The sequence below is a fragment of the Orbicella faveolata genome, unplaced genomic scaffold (assembly GCF_042242905.1).
Source record: "Orbicella faveolata isolate gen_17 unplaced genomic scaffold, um_ofav_v1 contig_46, whole genome shotgun sequence".
Lineage (NCBI taxonomy): Eukaryota > Metazoa > Cnidaria > Anthozoa > Scleractinia > Merulinidae > Orbicella > Orbicella faveolata.
Window position 1 is genome coordinate 21,586,192 of NW_028301576.1, and position 19,945 is coordinate 21,606,136.

General features: G+C 38.6%; 1 protein-coding gene across 11 annotated transcripts; it reads left to right on the forward strand.

The window, feature by feature from the left end:
- Nucleotides 1–3,743: 3,743 nt before the first annotated feature.
- On the forward strand, nucleotides 3,744–7,845 carry LOC149098868 (uncharacterized). Of its 11 annotated transcripts, none has more exons than XM_089278737.1 (7): nucleotides 3,744–4,512; nucleotides 4,800–5,062; nucleotides 5,517–5,641; nucleotides 6,141–6,288; nucleotides 6,640–6,766; nucleotides 7,181–7,219; nucleotides 7,467–7,569. In XM_089278737.1, exons 3-6 carry the CDS (start codon nucleotides 5,574–5,576, stop codon nucleotides 7,195–7,197), a joined length of 360 nt encoding a protein of 119 aa, XP_089134863.1. In that variant the 5' UTR covers nucleotides 3,744–4,512; nucleotides 4,800–5,062; nucleotides 5,517–5,573; the 3' UTR covers nucleotides 7,198–7,219; nucleotides 7,467–7,569. The 11 variants fall into 11 exon arrangements, with proteins under 11 accessions (XP_089134863.1, XP_089134865.1, XP_089134862.1 ...); XM_089278739.1 differs by having other exon boundaries at nucleotides 6,640–6,763; XM_089278736.1 differs by having other exon boundaries at nucleotides 7,181–7,569.
- Nucleotides 7,846–19,945: the final 12,100 nt, after the last annotated feature.

Genomic DNA, 19,945 nt, shown 5'->3' on the forward strand with positions numbered 1-19,945 from the left:
ATTTTGTTGTTGTCCAGTTAGTTCGGTTTGGTGAAATGCTTGTAGTCGAAATGTCGAGTAGACGATTATGCATGTAAACCCTGTCGGCAAATAAAGCTCTACTTCGATTTTGATTTGCTATTTCATTTTATTAATGCCACTGCTTTTGGTTGGGGGTACATGGCCCCTCTTTTCCTAATGAAATGTTATTCACCAGTGTGGTATTTACACTTATGGAAATATTCCATAAAAGTGAGATAGTACTAATTAAAAAAAAAATGCTTAGAGCTTTACTCGGTAATGAACAGTGAAAATGGCATTTACATACTTAGAAAAAATTTAGGTCGTAGAAGTCCTCTGCCCTGACCATTTCTCGGTAATAAAAATAACTTTTACATATATACATTCAAACTTTAGTTGGTGAGAGTGCATTCCTCGCTCCACTCTCTCTCTCTGCTCTCTTCTTCACACTAATTTTTTGATTGACTAACTTATTAACCAAATGTCGCTGACTGTTTTCTTTGTTGTGCTTTACATTTTTGCTCATCGAAGAAAGTTTCAGTTTCTTCCTGGCTGTTTCCTTTGTCCTGTCCAGTACCAATTCGTTTCGTATTACTTTGTGAATTCTCTATTCTCATAAAATTTTATCTCATCAGGGTAATAGAATTCACTCTCAGAATGTTCAATCATCATTTTCAGTCGCTACAATTTTCAGGAAAAAAGCAGTGATTTCCTTAATTTCCTTTTGCTTTGTTTTAGGACCTTTTAGCAGGCCGGTAATTGTCCCATGGGCATTGTGGGAGAATAATTTTCCAGTAAAGAATTAGATTCATTTTAGTGTTAAGTACTTTTAAATTATTATAAATTGGGCATTTTATTTCTATTTTTGTCACACAGGATGTTTTACGATTTTACCAACATATATATGTACCATGTAAATGGAAATAATGCACTAGACAATCAGAGTGTACATTACATTTGCTCAAAACGCAAGCCATATATAACAAATGTTTGTAAAAAATATTTTTATGACTGAGAACTGGACAGGGCAAGAACTTCTCCTTCTTTTGTAAATATAATTATTAATTCCTCTCAGCCCTGTCAAAATGTCTCAGGAACCTTCATTTTTGCCACCTAGAGTCCATTATTTTCCACCATACCTGACACAGAAGCTCACCAAATCCTTACAAATAGGGTAAGGTCAACTTTATTTAGGCAGGGTGGCCCAATCAGCACTTGGCTGGTATCAAAAGGGGCCCTGCGTAAATTAAGACTACATTAAATTTCTATACATAGAGATTTACGTTTACAATTATAAAAAATTAAAAATAAAAACTACTCTCTAAAATAAAGTCTAAGAAGATTTTTAAAAATGGGGAGCGATGTTGCTTCTTTTATTGTAGTGGGTAAATTATTAAAATGAAGCGCACCAGAGTATCTGAAAGTCCTTTTCCCTAGCGTTAACTTGGGTTTCGGCAAGTGCATGTCGTTCCTTTTCCTCGTGTTGTAAGAATGAACGTTGCAATTTCTAATAAAATAATCCGACAAATATGGAGGAGCTAAATTATTTAAACATTTAAAAACTAAAATGCATTTGTGGGCTTTTCTTTGGGTTTCCAAATCCACCCACCCTAACATTTTAAAAGATCCTTCGGTTGTTGCCCTCCTTTGTATAATGCGTGCTGCTCTGTTTTGCAGACGTTGCAAGCTGTTACTGCAACCGATTGACAGCCCATCCCATACCGTGTTAGTGTAATCAAAAATCGGCTGAACTAAACAATTATACACGCATTTAGCAGCTTTTAGAGTAAGGTAGGGTCGTATGCGTGACAGCAGGCCGAGACGTTTTCTTACTCTCTTACAAATCAATTCTACATGTTCGTTCCATGAAAGATTCTCATCTAGTGTTACCCCTAAATAACAGAAGCTTGATACTCTGTCAATGTTTTTCCCGTGAAGCTCTATTTTATAGTCTGGACAGTGTTCTAGTTTTTGCCTAGTTCCAAACAGCATCCATTTAGTTTTACTCTGATTGAGTATCAGCCTGTTGCTTACTAACCATTTCTCAACATTGGTAAGATCGTTTTGAAGAACCTGCTTGATGATATCTGGACAGGAATCAGAGAAATATATAACAGTATCGTCGGCATACATGCCTATTTGTGACTTCAGTAGACTTTGCGGGAGATCATTGATGTATATCACAAATAGTATCGGGCCCAGTATGGATCCTTGGGGAACCCCATAACTAATAGTTAAGCTCGATGATTCGTCTTGGTTGTATTTGACCTTCTGGGATCGAGCTGTAAGGTAGTCTTCGAACCATTTCAAACTTTTCCCTCTAATTCCATAATGTTCTAGTTTGTGGAGCAGGCAGAGGTGGTCAACGAGATCGAACGCTTTTTTTAGGTCTATAAAAATAGACCCGGTAATCATCTGTTTATCCATTTGTTCTAAAATGTGATCAACAAAGTGTACAGTGGCTGTTTCAGTGGAGTGTTTCTTACGGAATCCTGATTGATGCACTGACAAGGAATGGTTTCTGATTAGAAATGCTACAAGCTGTGATTGAATTGCTCGTTCCATTACTTTAGAAATCAACGGAAGGACTGAAATCGGACGATAATTATTTGGGTCGCTCTTATCGCCCGATTTGTATATTGGAGTTACCTTCGCAGTTTTCCATTCAGATGGTATCATACAGGTAGAAATTGTTAAATTTATGAGGTAGGCGACTGGTCTAGATATTTCATTTGCTGCATCTTTCAGTAATCGAGCAGGAATTCCATCGAGGCCAGTAGCTTTAGTTGACTTCATTTTGAGCAGTTCTTTTTGAACAAATCCGGATGACACCTCTTCAAGGACAAAGTCTTGTTCAACTCTAGTTGACATAACTTTTGGCAGAGTACAACGTTCAAAATGGCTGCTCAGAGAGTTTGCGATCGATGTAAAAAAGCCAGAGTGATTTTGCTTATACTTATACTTTGAGAGATGGTGCAAACCCTTTCAGCAGGAGGAGACTCCATACAAAAATGAAGATAGCTAACTATCTTTGGAGATCAAGTTAGAAAACAAAACTTTTTAACTTTTTACATGTGTATACTACTTTGGTATTTTTGTGAGATTTCATTTGGTAGAAATTTGGGGACTGAGTACACTATATATTGTAACCACTGCATTTCAGTCATACCCCACAACAAAAAAATGTGTAAACTTCTTTTGTGCAGGAGTCCCAATTGTTAACTAAGAAAGAATGTAATGATTAATAACAATGTCTTGTCTTTCTCAATAAGAAAGAACAGGAAATGCCACCAAGAAGCACAGAAGACAGTTCTGTTATGTGATCAAGATCATTACATTTTTGGTGGCTCCCCTGAAATGCTTGAAATCATGGCTCTATTTTCATCATCACACCATCTTACACCTTAATCTGCTGATGTAATCCTAGTTCGGGCTGAAACTATAAAATCACTCGCAGTTTACTTCACATGCATGTACAGGTTGGATTATTTTCATCAGTAACAACATTCCAAAAAAATAACTGACGAGGGCCTCTTTTAGGCTTGGCTAAATCTGTATATTAGGTATGTAGTCCAAAGGGGGGAGAGGGAGGGGAGTTGATACACCATCTCACTTGTGAGAAAGGTGAGAGCAGTTATTTTCAGCTCAAGCATAAATTCATTATTGCATTTTTAGAGATATGGATGGATGTCTTTCTTTTAAATGTGTTTGTTTCATGCCAGAATGTACTTTCCTCTTGAACTTCCGGACTTGAACAACATTTTGATTAGCAGTGTTACAAAACGCTACCCATATCACTTGCCCATATTCACTGTGTGGTTTAGGCATGAATTGAAAAGTGGATGTTTTGCATCCATGCTTCTTCATAGAAGCTACAGCAGGTTTTCCTTCAATTTCAATAGTGAGAATCCATTAAATCCATCTGACTTTAAACTTGGTTCTCAACAATGTTGTTATAAATTTTGAAGCATTCAATAATGCTTTCTTGTCAAGTGCTGGTTTACTTTTGTTTTTGCTCTGGGAACCATTACTGGGATGGAAAACAAGTCCATCACAAATAACCTGTAAAATACTTATCACATCTCACTCAAAGTCTGTTTCATTTTTTTTCTTTTTGGCTATGCATATTGCCAGTTTTTTTTTTTCTTTACTTGCTTGTTTGCTTATTTTTCTTGTTCTTTTTTTATTGACTAATTAAGTGCTTTTTTCTCCTTAGCCTCCTATATGTCAAAATTAATATCCTTTACTCAACCCGATTAGCTTTTTAGTGATTACTGAGTACATTAACCTAATTTGGTCTCAAAAAATAATATTATTTTTCCACAGCCTTGATGATATCTTAAGCATCCTCTACAGAAAAGTTAAACAACAGGAACGAATCGATGTAAGAGTTAACAGACAAGATCTTTTGTGGGATGGCATCATCATCAAGTTCGGAGGGTGTGTTGAAAGTACAGTTCTTTGGAGAGTCTGGGATGGACACTGGGGGACTGCAGAAGGAGTTTTTATCTGGTAATTTAGACAGTGATATTAATTTCAGTAATCTGTTTTTGCCAAAATAATTATTAGAATGCAGGGAAACCTCAGGAATTTTTTTCACTGTGTGGGTGGCTGTAACTCAGTTATTTAATGGAGATAAATATATGTCCCTTTGTTGAGCTTTAATTGAGCTGGACAAAATAATTTATTTTCCTCCATAAATATCGAGAACATACATAGAAGTAAGATGTGTCTTGTAACTAAGTCTGTTTGATTAGCATACATTTGAAGACTTTTTCTTTAAATATTATTTTCTACAGCATTTGTTGCAGCTGTCCAGACCAACTTATTTGAGGGCACAGAACACAGCGGTCTGTCACCTGGACCCCATGTTGAGGCTGTGGGTAATGGCTCTTTCAAAGCCATTGGACAAGTCATGGCAATGTCAGTTCTCCAGGAGGGTCCACCACCTGCCTTCTTAGCTAACTGGGTTTACAACTATCTGTGTACTCCAGAAATCACAGACATATCACTAGCAGATGATGATATTGTTAATCCAGATGTCAGGACTTAAGTGAAAAGGGTAATAATATTCCCTTGTACAATGGCTTGACATAAAGCTTTACATTTGTATATCTCAGCTCGTTTTGCTACTGATTTGCACGACATTCTCACTTTCTTACATGGATTACTTTTGTGCTGTATATTCATCGAAAATGTCTTGTATATCATTCTCATTTTATTTCTGTGATTTAAATTTAACAGATTAAAGTAATACAAAACCCACATATATTTAGCACGACTTTCCAAAGTTCATGCAAAGGTATTTGGCAAAAACAAAGCAAAAATTGATGGCAGTACTTTAAAATTCTCCCAAAACTCTCTCTACAGAATGTTCGTTTACATCAGAAAAAAGGTTATTCCATTCTTTATTTTAAAATGCTAACAAACTGCAGAGAGAGATCATAGAAGTAAGTTATTTATACATGTAATAAGTCTTAGGTATTAAACCACCTCTGACAATGATATGTCACCAGGTTAAAGAAGTGAACTGCCATGAAGAAATACAAGTCATTCTCCAAGATGATGCAGACATGGATGTTTTAATGAATACTGGCTTTACATCCAAAATTTCTTGGGAGAAAAAGGACAGTATTGTAAGGTACAAGCATTTACAGTATCCCAAGATGTATTTAACTGTTGCCTTTTTGCATGTAATTACTTGATTTGAAATGCTACATCCATGTCCTTTGTCAGCTATTGTGGACTACTTTGGCTAAAGGCAACGATTCTCTATAACTCCATTGAAATGCTGCAGCTTTTTCATGGATTAAACAATAAATAGAACATTTTCTCTGTGTATTTAAAAGATCAAGGAAAGACATGTAGTTAGTTGGGAGATTGTCAAACAGGAATGGAAACAGCTGAGAGTGGTTCAGTTTTCCACTGTTCTCCCTAACCTCTACCTTTGTTTCTATAACTTCAGGAAAACACCCTGAAATCTGAAATGTGAAATAGATGTAAGTACTACTTATCTAACAGTTTTCAAAGAAACTACCTAGGGATCAGAAACTTTTCCGTATTTGTTCACTTCGAATTTAATAGTGATATTGCATGTCATGGTTGACTTTGCATATGTAACAGAGAGAATTTGTTTTTAGGGTTATAACACTTCAGAACACCATTATGCGAGTGAAAGCTGAGCTTGATCAGATGAGAGAGGGGCTGAAGCTTCACGGTTTTCTGAGATACATGGAAGAATATCCATCACTGATGCAAAAACTCTTTGTACCAGGAGAGGATTACAATGTAAGAGTTCCTGGATGACACCTGCCTTGTTTTTTGTTATCTTTGTTAAGTTTTCCTTCCTCCCTTTTAATCACTTGTGCTGTTTATGTCCCTCACTAAGTTTGGAAGATTTTACCATTCAAAGGGATGAGCATTTGAGTTTATTGATGTACCTAGACAGCTATGTTCCACACAATCAGTCATATATCTCCTGTCTTGTTATTATTGTTCACCTCAATCCTTTGGCATATAATTTTTGTATTAAAGTCTTTACTATACAGTAGTCTTTACTGTATAACTGAACAGTTTAATTGATTTCCCAAATGAATTCCCAAAGTTAATGGTCTGATTAAATTTTTGGTTTGAATGCAGGTCACATCTACATACTTGATGAATGCATTAAATGCTGAATACTCGCAGTCAGGGTCCACAAAGAAAGTACAAGAAACAGCTGTAACGGCTCATTTCAATCGATATGTTGAAGAAACAGAAGACAGTAGTGAGTACCTTATTATCTCAAATCGGCCAGTTAATGCAAAAATTGCAATTGTCAAAATGAGTGTATATTGCTTACATGTAATAGCGATTTTAATCTGAACAGCAATTCTTCCAAGAGTGGTGCTTAGACTATCTCCAAATCTTTAGGATGCCAAAGTGAGTCAGGGTTTCCTATAAAAGTTCACTTTTGGAGAAAGTGATAAATGTTATCGATTTTTTTTTTTAAGAAAATACCATATATGGGGACATGCTCCAGGACATGACCATCATTCTCCAAGAGCTAACAGCTAATACTCCCCCCAAAAAGGCCAGGGATCTCATGGGTACCAATTTTATGCGGATAGCTTTTGTTTCTGAATTATTCCCTTTTAAACAGTAATGCCAGTGTTTTTTTTTTTTAATTTGTACCTCTTAGGAGGCAACACCCACTAAATGAGAGTCTGGTACCTTTGAGGTGAAATGAAGTTGCTGTTGTTGTTCTTGTTGTTTTAGGGGTGTTTTTAAAATTTTCAACAACCACACCTGCAGTATTTATAGGGGGGTAACTTCTCTTTCCTGGAGTTAGTATATCTCATTTTGTGTTTCACTCATAATCTAGAGAGTGAAAAGAGACCTATCATAAACCAGTACTGATAGATTTGTTGCTAATTGTCAGTATAAACTAGTACTGATAGCGCTTTATATTTTGTCTTATTGTACAGGGGACAATGAGTCTACTGACAGCCCTGTGAGTGTTAAAGATATTTTCCAGTTTCTTACTGGGAAAACCACGAGGCCAATTTTACCCTCAGAGAGGAACAGTTTTGGCATAACACTAAAATTCATTCATTGCAGCACTGACCACCAATTTGTTTTCCAATGGTTTCTACTTGTGTCCTTTGGGTACAGTTACCGGTGGCTCACATGACCACATACAGTGATTTTAAGTTTAACATGGACACTGCAATAACACACGAAAAAACCTTTGGCAGAGTTTAGATGACCTTTTATTGTCGCCAAGTGTTGGCCAAAGCCATTTCCGACAGAATGTAGAGTGTTAATTAGTAATATGGTTTCAATAAATTTGTTAAAATTCTGTAACTTGCGAGCAGCCTGTTGTTTGGATTACACGCATTTGTCATTGAAGATGGGTTCAAAATTCTCAGTGTATATCAGACATAGATGCAGAAATGAAACATAGTAAATGAACATGCAAATTACACTAGGAAGGTGAAATGATACCCATATCCCATTGAAGAGGATGCCCCTCACCATTTTATGGTGAGAAATGATTGTGTTGTTCCAGATAATATCCATACTCCTCCCGCAGAGGTTTGTTATTGGTTTGACCCCAGCCTTACGGATATTCCAGTTTTGGTTCAAACTTTTTTCTTTGAAGATTTTGGATTTGGAAAGTCCCCTCCCCCATGGACTTTCCAAGGCCTTGGGGTGAGTAGGGATATTTTCTGGTACCCCACAATATGTTATTTGGCTGGTAGCAGTGCATGAACTATTATGTTCTTGCCTCCTTCCTCTCTCCACAGGAGTCCTTCGCAAAGTGTTTTCCCCGGTCACAGAACGAGAAATTTAGGGTTCACCTTTTGCGAACTTGATTAGCTTCTCAAAAAGAATTCTTGGTTCCAGAATGCTTGTGGGGTGGGATAAGCTATGTTTTTCCATGACGTATTGAAAATACTCGCAGAAAACTAGGTTGGTTTCATCATCTTCATTATCAAATCCTTCAAACCTATTTTCCATTTCTGTGATCTCGTGTGGGGATACTGGAACCAAGCAGTCGCTGTGTCCAAAATCCTCAGGCAGGAAGTACATCATGTCGGGAACACCGGAAACAGTGGCATGCTTTGACTTCCTGATCCGGTGACTGTTCCAATATTCCTTTACCTTATCCAGATCAGTCTGGAGCAGATCAGCAAAACAATTAAAAAATGGTTAACGCCATAGCGTGTACTATTGAGTTATGGATGCACGCGGGAGGTTGCTAAGCACGAAAGAAGCGTAAGAGTCGCACGAGGCGATAGCCGAGTGCGACTCTAGCTTCTTGAGTGCTTAGCAAACCTCCCAAGTGCATCCATAACTCAATAGTGTACGCTATGACGTTTACCATTTGTTTTATAACATAACATTGAGACATTGGAACAACAGAAGTCCTTTTATTGAGCTACATCACAAAAAAATGTTCGTGTAGTCTTACATGACAATAGAAAACAAACGCGCGAAAATTCATTCGTGACAACCGACTGCACACCAGTAACTCGATAAAATTTCATATTCACACAACTGTGAAGACAGTTTCGCATTTCTGGGAGAAGGACGTCGACCATTACTTTGGAAACAATGCCTGTCAAAAGATTTGCTTTGTAAACATTAGCACACACGTCAGCAGCGTACACCCATGGGCAAATAGTAGACGCTAAATTAACCAATGAGAGCGCGCGCTTTGCTTTAGTTATGTTATAAAACCAAATAGCCTCTTTATGCAAGTCTGGTCAGATCGAGAATATCCGATTCATGAAGGTCTTGAAAGACGTCGATCCGCCAACTTGAACGTTGTTTCCTGTAATGTGACCATTTACATTCAATACGTTGATTCCTAGTTCTCGATACATACTTGTGAGACTTCGATCCTGCATATTCATCCAATCCTTCAGCCCTCAAATAGCACTGTATTCCAGCAACCAGACCGTTTTCAGTGCCGGGGTCAGTATAGACGCGCATTGGGCACCCGTGTACTGCTTTGACATGCTTGATGAAGTAGCTTGCTACACACTTTGGATTTTTGTTCGATCGTTGGACCTCGAGTCAAATAATTCTTCGGCTAAAGCCGTCGACACAGCCGTGAATGGAAACTTGAAAGCCAAACGGCTTTAGTTTATCGTACCCGTCCATGTGCCAGCAGAAGTTGGATCCAGGTGACACATACATCCTGCGCTGAAGGCAACGGCTCCTTCTGTGTTCCACTCCCCTAGGATCGACCTCCCTTAACAATGACTCTACTAATCGCCGAGGAACATTAATCCGGTGTCTGAGACGCAAGACATGCCATATAGTCCTGTAGCCATTAAGGCTTTCAGGACCAGTACATATTTCTTGCAAAATGAGATCCCTGACGCGTTCCTTGAGCTCCTCGTCTACTTTTTCACGTCTCTTAAGAGCTTCTGTCTGAGAGACCGGGGCAGACTTGGAAATGAAGGTCCGCCGATTTCGCTTAAAATTGGTACACAAAGTCGTTATGTGGACTTATGCAATATGCCAAAGTTTCAGGTTCAACGACCTTCTTTCAGCCAAGTTCTGGATATCAGCCCCTCAGGGGCCCCTGAGGCAGATTTTTAGTGTCATTTTGGCCACTTTTCAATCTCTCGTTTAGCAACGTACAATTAATTTTAGACAAAACCAAAACCATAATTGTAATGCCCTATCCTTAGGCTTCTATGGGTAAAAACATTCGTCCAAGGGAATTTTTTGTTAGTCTGTGGCTGTGATCACGACTTGGTCCTATTTGAAGCATATGGGAAGCAACCGGAAATGGCCTGTTTTTCAGACCGCATATTTTCCATGCCCATGTTTTATCGCGTGAAGTCTTAGTATCCCTGCAAAGTTCAGCCCTTAGTTTAGTAATACCAAGAAAAAAAAATACTAAGGTTGAGGCTTTTTTACTACGAGACACTTTTAAAGAAATTGCCTACTACGCACCCCCTGTCAAACTCTTAATTACTTTTTAGGAGAGATTTTTAGACACAAGCTGCACAATTAACAAACAATCAATGATCCCAAAGTAAATTATTTAAAGGAAATATATATTTTCAAACCATAAACTAGAAATTAATCTTCCTACTGACGGATTTGAAACTAAATTTTATGTACCATTTGTACCCTGTACCCAGGGGACTGGAAGGTGAGGGGAATCTTTATACGTTGATAACAAGAAAAGTAATCAAAACACAATGAAACAAGTTGTTTACTGAGTGTATAAGTTAGGTGGCAAAAGCTCAGAAAAAAAAGCCTTATTGATGGGGCTCTGCCTTGTTTCCGTGGCAACCTTGCTTTGTCAGGCTTAATTACCCTAAGTTTGACTTTTCTCATCTAATTCTCTGTTTTTTATTGACGTTTTCAAGGTTTCTTGGGGAAAACATAGTTTTTTTGCACCTTTTAATTCTTTTAGTACCCTTTCTCTTCTCTTTTAATTTTGTTATACCTGGCAAAAACGATATTTTGATTTCATGGAATAGTCAGGAAATCCAGACCGGTGGATTCAATATTACGGATGTTTTGAAATTTATGACATTCTAACGTCACGTGCCTTCATAGCTGACTATTCACCATGGTTAGAATTTTAAGCCGTGAGTTTTTTCTCCTTTCCCCTGACAGAAGATCACAAATACCCTGTGTGACTAGTGGTACCCAAATTTCCGACTTAATTGTGACGCACCCAGAGATACTTTCCTTCAAGCTTCCGTCCTAGCTCCTCTTTGGTATCGATTCTAAATAAGAATACTAACGTTACGATAGAGATTGAAAGTAAGTAAGCCTCGTGATACAATAGAGGGCCAAATTACTTCCTATTTTTGTCAGGAGATTACATTGTTTGAGCATGATACACGAAGCGTCTCCGCTGTGATTTAATATTGGGCATGTGAAACTACTTAATTCATCTCCAAGCCCTTTCGACTTTTCAAGTGAAACGACATCCAATATGGCGTCGAAAATGTTAGAAATTGATTTGTGGGTGGGTAGACAATTTAAGTTAGAGATATTTTGTTTAAGTGTGTATGCAGATGATGATGGAACAACGATCCTTGAACCAATGGAACGAATTAAAGACATTAAAGCGTGTAAAAAAAATCTTTGAACGTGCAAAATAAATTTATGTCTAATGAACATGCATGCAGTAACTCTACCCTTGGATGCTTATGGATGCAATAGGTATTACAATGCCGAGCGCCTGAAATATGCTATCTGAAACGTCAGCAGTAACCTTCTTTGATTTCTTCAATTTCTTTATTCTCCTTGATGGAAAGGGTGCTGACATGGCCCACTTTGGTCACGCAAACGGGTGAATTTTCGGCGGTGACGTTGGCAATCTTCTTTAATTCACACTTTAACTTCCATTCAGGGAAATTGTCAACTCTATAGGACGTGGCCAGTTTATTAGTACCAGTGCCCACTTTAATTTGACCAGCAGGTGGGTAACATCACGATCTAACGTCGCTAATGGGAGAGTCACAGCAGGCTCTGGCGGCTTGTTATCTCATGCCCCGCATATGTCATCTTCTTTCCAAACAGGACACTGTATAATCATGTTTTCAGTTTTCCAGGAGACTAAATTGTAATAGCCAGACTTTTTCGCTCCTCTGCCTTTCAAGCACACTCAAATGATAGTTTCTTTCCTTTCAAATAGACAATCAAGCCGGCAAGATGTCCACGTGCTGGCCATATATTCATTTCACAGTTGCATTTTATCAATTTACGACAGACTGAAGTAAACATGTAACGTAGTAACGCGTTCAGATTCTATACAAAACTGGCAACTGCCTAGCACATAGCACGGTAGCGGCCTAATGGTTAGCGGGCTGGACTCCGGATCGAGCGCTCCTGGTTACTAGGGCGTTGTCATGTCGTCTTGGAAAAGGCAATTTTCTTTCACAGTGTCTCTCTCCACCCAGATGTATAAATGAAAGCCGGTGATTATCATCCTGTCCAGGGAAGAAGAGCAATAACCAATTTAAGCTCCAGCAGGCATGACACACTGGACTTTGTGACGGCTTACCATACTACCTACACCAAGCATACTGGTCGTCCTTGGGATTATCGCTTCTTATTATGGAAATCGGAGTTAAGCGCCAGCAATCCTACCACTAGGGTGCTATAAGCAGTAGTCTTTGAAGGAAAATCCACTTCTCCCCTGCCCTATCTTTGGATATTTGCAGTACACCGACTTAGTCTGGATCTGTGCGCACTGAGAAAGCAACAAAAGGAAAATCCCGATGGAGAAAGGGAAAGTGTGCCGATGAGTAATTTTCTTGTAATTTAGTCAGCCATTCAGCGGCTTGGCGGGGAAAACGGACCATCTTGGACTTCCTCAATTTATAATACCTAAGCCGTTTGCACCGGCGGACTGGGTATGAATAAATATTCTGTAACATATCCATTCATTCTTCAGGTTCTCATGCAAGTTCTATACTTAATCATTCTATGTTGTATCAAGGAGACAAATCTAGACGAGAAAAAAACTGAACTTCAAGACAATCATAGCCAGAAAACTTCAGATAAGTTGGTGTGTCATGAACTCGCTACCTACGGTATGAATCAACCTGAATTTTCATCACTCGCAACGACACACTCACGATCAATTTATCGCCGGGGCTAAGGTTTTTAATGTTGCTTCACTTTTAAGGGATTATAAGAAAGGGGCATGTCTCTAAATCTGTAGCCAGAGAAGCATTCATAGTACGTGAATTTATCCAGACACCTTGCATATAGTGGAATAGTGAGACTGCATTTAATTTTACAATCAGCTTTCAATATATTCGAAATTTCCTTAAGGTTCAAGTGATTTTTAAGTAGTGTCATGAGAGACGTTGTGATTGCATTTAGAATGACTGATAAGTTGTTTTTCTTCAGAAAAGAAGTCCAGCGACTCCATTATCCGTAATTTTCAAGACTTCTTCCACAAAATTTATGACCGCTGCCAGACCAAAATCTGATCGGCCCTTAAAAAAATCACATGAAAATATCTGATTAACGGTAAGTCTTTTCGGTTAAAATTAACTTCATGATCAGAGTCTCTAATTCACGAATTAGAAGAAAAGAAACGTATTAATCGAAATCAAATGGCTCATTTTTACAGACACGCTTTGTTGAAACTTCAACCGGAGGTGGCCTGGTTAGTCATTTTCTCGTAAGTTTTTTCTTAGTAAAAAAGCCTCAACCTCAGTATTTTTTTCTTGGTGTTACTAAACTAAGGGCTGAACTTTGCAGGGATACTAAGACTTCACAATATAAAACATGGGCATGGAAAATATGCGGTCTGAAAAACAGGCCATTTCCGGTTGCTTCCCATATGCTTCAAATAGGACCAATTTGTGATCACAGCCACAGGCTAACAAAATATTCCCGTGAGCTAATACTTTTACCCATAAAAGCCTAAGGATACGGCATTACAATTATGGTTTTGGTTTTGTCTGAAATTAATTGTACGTTGCTAAACGAGAGATTGAAAAGTGGCCAAAATGACACTAAAAATCTGCCTCAGGGGCCCCTGAGGGGCTGATATCCAGAACTTGGCTGAAAGAAGGTCGTTGAACCTGAAACTTTGGCACATTGCATAAGTCCACATAACGACTTTGTGTACCAATTTTAAGCGAAATCGGCGGACCTTCATTGCCAAGTCTGCCCCGGTCTCTCAGGCAGAAGCTCTTAAGTCCATAGTCTTTCAGCCTTCGCTTAAGAGTTCGCTGATTCATTGTAATATTATGTTGCTTTTCGAACATCAGAGTAATATGCCTATACGTAAGACCTCTGTAAAAGTAATACTGACCCACGAAGTAACTCGCCGTGTTGAGTTGTTTCAGCCGATTCGTCCTCGCTGGAGCTGCTCGAGTTTCCACTGGACGCCATATTTATTAAACTCTGTCTTCGAAAAAGGGCGCGAATCTTAGAGCCTACTACTAGGTCTCAGGCCTTGTCGTTGAAATGCGTGCGCATAGTTTATTTCCCTTTCATTTGTGGCGTGCGGTTAACTTTTGTTTGCAGTGTTGATTTTGCTTTCTCTTCAGTGTGCCTTCAGTTTTTTTGCTGTGAGATTTTTTTTTTTACTTTATTTGGGGATTGATTTTGCTTTCACTTCCAGTCTGCAATCCACTTTTCTTAGCAGTGTGCGTTTTGCTTTCATTTGCAGTGTGCGTTTAATTTTTTGGCGGTGTGCATGCGTTAATTATAGGAGTGCATTCCATCTTTCATTGGCAGTGCTGGTTTGACTTCATTCGTAATATCTTTGATTTAGTGTGCAGCGATATTTTTTGTTATTTTGTGTTTTTTCTGTTTTGTAAAGTTGTCCCTAATGGGCCACCGTATAAATGAACAGAAGACTGTGACCTTAAGGAAAATGTCAGAAATGTAAGCTTATATTTGTGCATGATACAGTCATTCGTAGTATCTTTGATTTAGTTTGTAGTGATATTTTTTGTTATTTTGTGTTTTTCTGGTTTGTAAAGTTGTCCCTAATGGACCACCGTACATTTAAGCTTATTTTACCAAACAACGAAACTGACAGAGATCATTTTTAAAGGCCATTTATGTGTTCAAGTTCAGCCTTAGACGCGCAATTCATCAAACGTTTAAAGGGAAGTGGAAAAGAAAACATACCCCACAAACCGGCTATTGAATAACTGACATCTCAAACAGCTCAAAGCCAGGGGTGTTTTGTTTGCTTTCCTCTCCACTGTCGCTTTTAAGAAATGTCTGGTTCCATTTTGTTCTTTTCTCTCGTCGAAAAGGCCGTGAAGGACAGAAAGCTCAACCACCAAAAGCTTCAACCATGTGCAGCTTGTTTTCAATTCTTCGGTAAACTGATCCAAATTTAGCTTAACGAATTCTTGAGTAACGCCTTTACCGACTGCCATTTCCGTTTGTTGTCAGCTTGATGTTTAGGTGAACTGAGCACTTTAAAATTGTTTGTTTGCCCGAGGAACTATTACCTCGCCGCTATTCAAGAAAAATTTTGATATGTCGCCTTGTCAGATTGTTGAATACACATTTTCGCGCGGTTTATCGCGGTTTATCTCAAAAGTCTCAATGTTATCAGAGAACTGGTGACCGTGCAACATGGAACTATCCAGTTGTGGATGCGCTTGGGTAGTTGGTTAACCACTCAAGAAGCTAGAGTCGCACTCGGCTATCGCCCCGCGTGACTGTTACGCTTCTTTCGTGCTTAGCAACCTCCCGCGTGCATCCGTAACTCGATAGTTGCACGCTGCATGCTTGCCATTTCTTAAACATGTCTCGACATGCTGGTACATTGTTTGACTTTAAGTGTAGGCGTAATTACGGAAACAAGAACGTCTGTTATAAAAGACAAACACTAAAAGAACTTACAAAATATCGCTACCAGAAAGCAAGAAATTTGTAATATTAGTGCACAATGATAGTTGATGAGTAATGATGGGTAATCGATGAGTAATCAATGGGTCATCAATGGGTAATCAATAATAGTAACCCATATCCTTTTAACTTCTGGACTACATATCCTGTATCCATTGACCACTATGTACAACAACATCGAACATTTTTTGAACATTTTTTTAACATGAAGTCAATGCGAGGAATAGTCATGTTTGAAGTTGGCCGAGAATATAAGACGGGGGTAGAGGGGGTAGTTTTGTACCTTACTTATTACCTTTAACAGGGGCGAAAAGGGTAAGAAATAATAAATCAGATCGAGGTTGACAAATGAATGAATAATGTGTTTTGTTTTATTCCCCGAAGTTTTCGGAGCCAAACTAGAATTTAAGGATATCGTTGGCCTACCAGTATTTGAAACGGTGTTCAATACACTTTACAGGCATTGCAAGCTCACTAAAGCCTCACTTTTCCGAGAGGAAAATGTGTAAAAGAAAAAAAAGGAAGTGGAGGGTTGGTGTTTTCATGATGTAAATGGAATTTAGCAATTAGAATTTAAAACACAGCTCATTGATATACTTACAGCCGCCTCAATCTCTTTAAACCGGAGAGAACATTTTCTGGTAAATTCTGAATATTATTTCCTTGTAGGTTTCTGCGATAGACAAAAAAAAAATGTTTGTAAAAATAAAAAAATTCTTGGCATCAATATCGAGTTTAAGAGTACACAGTGTAAAATAATATTGTAACGTCGAAATAATTAAGCTAACTTTTATTTAATTATTTCTTAAGGTACACATCATTAATAAAAGCGTTCCAACCACCTTGCCCTCTGGAGCAAGAGCAACGTAAGTACCTGGTACCTTGATCTCCTCTTGGTTCAGGGCTAATTTCTGGATGGAAAATACTTTTCATGTCTTTAGGTGGGGTGGAGTGGCATTTGCTTGTTTATCACTATGTTGGAAGGTTCTGGTTAGATTAGAATAACACTGAAAGCATGACATGGATATGCGAAGTTTCACTAAAACCTGAGGCCAATTTACAATTTATGGGAAGCCAGACTTTGAAGTGAGTCCATCATAATGATTGAAAGAAAGCTTTTCCTGTCATTGAATCAAAAAAAAAAAAAAAAAAAAGATAAATAAATAACACACAACAACAGCGTGTAAGTTCTTCTAAAGAAAAACATCTTGGAATAAAACGCGCAACAAACGTTGTACTTCTAATGAACAAACTCAAACCGCTCTTTTTTTGCTTGTCTTCGATTTGATGATCTACTGCAACCAAATTAGCAATCAGCAAATCAGAAACCGTGCCTACTCTCCTGACACGGTGAGATATTAGGTCACTGACCTGATATGGCTACGTTATCATGGTCACTTGGCCGAATTTGGGAAGAGTAAATACCGAATCATGCCTTGTTTGTAAAGCTTCGTCAGCATAGCAGGCTTGTTAGGTTTCGATCGCCAATCGACCAAACTCACCTGATATGCTACCAAAGCGTTCCAGAAAGTACCATGAGTACTTACAAATAATAGTGACTAAAACTGGCAGACGGTTGTAGACCCTAGACAGTCTAAAACAAGCAGCTCATGCCGATAAGTTTTGCTACTTCAGCCCTCTTCTGTTGCAACAGAAGGAGGTTTTTTTTCCTTTCGTTATTAGAAAACTGATTTGGCAATAACCACATTTCATATTTTCTATGACAAATAATCGTGGAAGAAAAATCAAAAGAGGATGTCATCGACCATCCTCCAACCGCCACCTGCCTGACCAAATGTGGAAAAAAAGAGGGGATGGGTGGGGTGGGGTGGGCGTTTCCTTGTTTATCCTGATTCTACTGAATTTTACTTAGATCAGAGTAACATTGGGGAAAATGGCATTGAAATGTAAAGCCTTGCTCTAACCGAAGAAAACAATTTCTGTCAAATTCCAAATATTATTTCTCGATAAGTATCTGCTATAGATAAAGACACAAGTAAAAATATGTATATCTAGTAATAGTGGTGAGATTATGGATACACTTTGTAATATGATAATAAAGTTTACTTTTATTAGAATTGATCCTGTGCACCATACGTCCAAACCAAATACAATGGAAGTTCCCTTAACGGACACTCTTGTAAGCCGACAGGTCAACTTACGACCTCCTTCACAAAACCAGTTAATTTGAACTCCCGTACAAACTCTGTGCTTACTCGTTCTCGAAAGCAGTCACAGACACGTTGAAGAATTGCCATTTAAAGTGTTCCTTTGTTTTTAAGCTCTCGTAAGCGGAAACCCGAAAGAAATTGGGCCTGACTATGAAAGCTACTCTCTGCATGAACATTTCTAAGCTATGGTCCTGCATTTTGTTGCACTGAAGCTGTTAATGTTAATGCTGGCTACATTTATGATTATTTCTTTTGCATGATTTTCCCAGACGGTGCCAGTCTTTGCAGAAGTTGGCAAAACAATTGCTAATTTGTTTGAAAAAATTAACTTAAAGGCATAAACAAATGTTCTAATTCAAGTAATGACGTTTTGTCTAAACGGACACCAAATTGAAGATTAAGGTCTAAAACCTTTATTGTCTTCCGCTATTTTAAGATGCGTCCTCTGCGAGTCAGAGGACAACTTCGATTATGGTGTGGTGTTTTAGCAGAGACCCATGATGTCAAGGCCAGGGGATAAAATACGTAACAACAAATATGGAAAACGACCCAAACAATTTCATACATGTATAAACTTGTTAACTTTAAACACGGAGTATTTTTCGATCGAGAATTACTCGAAAAAGCACATGAAAGTAAGAGGTTGCCCCAAAGTGGAGAAGTTGTCCAAGTTACTCTAGAATTTGCTTGAAATTTGTGATCCACCCATCAAGACTCGAAAAACACGAAAACTGCATTCACTGACAAAAGAGGAAAAAATAACCTAAAACACGAGAAAGACGTAGTGATGTTGGAAAAAAAACCTAACCAAAGCAAAATTATCCCATCGTAAACATAACCAAGACCGTCAGGCCTTTACAAGCAACCCGCCCCAGGCAAAGCGGTTTTAGAAGAACACAACTACTGGTGGAGCTGTTTTGCCATGTAACACGACCTTAAGCAAAACAATTTTGTTGGGAATACGCGCTAAAACGAAGCAGTGTGACTAAGAAAGAAGTATGACCAGAATTAGGCCGAGCGAAGTTCACTTCAGGTAGACGCGAAAACAAGATAATGAATAGTTACTGTGTGGGTAGAACGGCACATGCAAGTCAAAGGCTGAAGTAATTGCAGGAAACCTAGCCTGCGAACGCAGACGTATTTCCGGCTGTCACTTGGTTTCGCCGAAAAATAACGTCTGCGAACCCGAGCCAGAAAACGATTTCGGTGACGTAGGAATTATAAGCCAATCACAGTTTAGCTCAAATGAGCCCAGAACTACTGCGCGAGGTATTTGCTGTGAGGAGCATTCGAGTTTCATTCTATCATGGAATCTGATTGGCCAAGGAGAAACAAAAGTCATTACGTCACAGAAATCGTTTCCTGGCTCGGGTTCGTAGACGTTATTTTTCGGCGGAACCAAGTGACAGCCGGAAATTCGTCTGCGTTCGCAGGCTACAGGAAACCTGAACGACAAAGGCAAATCTGCCCTGCAGGAAAGGACAGAAAGAAAGTAGAAATTAAAGCGGTATGTGGAGACCACCTGACGAGAAGTGGAACCACCGGATACTCGATGCGACGAGGCAAAAGCAAAGAACGCATTCCATTCAGCCAAAACATCCACAAACATTGGAAAAGGTGACAAACGGTATGGACACTGATTTGCTGGTAAAGTGTCCAGAAAATCTTGAGCATTTTTAATCTCCGTAAAGCTATTTATTCAACAAAACAATTTGAAAGTTCCCGCTGGATTAAAATCAAATAGAACGGAAATTCTGGGTGAGAAATTTCCCGCATGTTTTTTTGGAAGGGCTTGATGACTACCAGTGCAGTGATCAGTACAGTGATATCATATCACGATGACATCAAGCGTCAGCTCCACTGACGGTCACACTTGTAAGTAGCCAACTGGTCTTCCTCGCTCCATTTGGGAT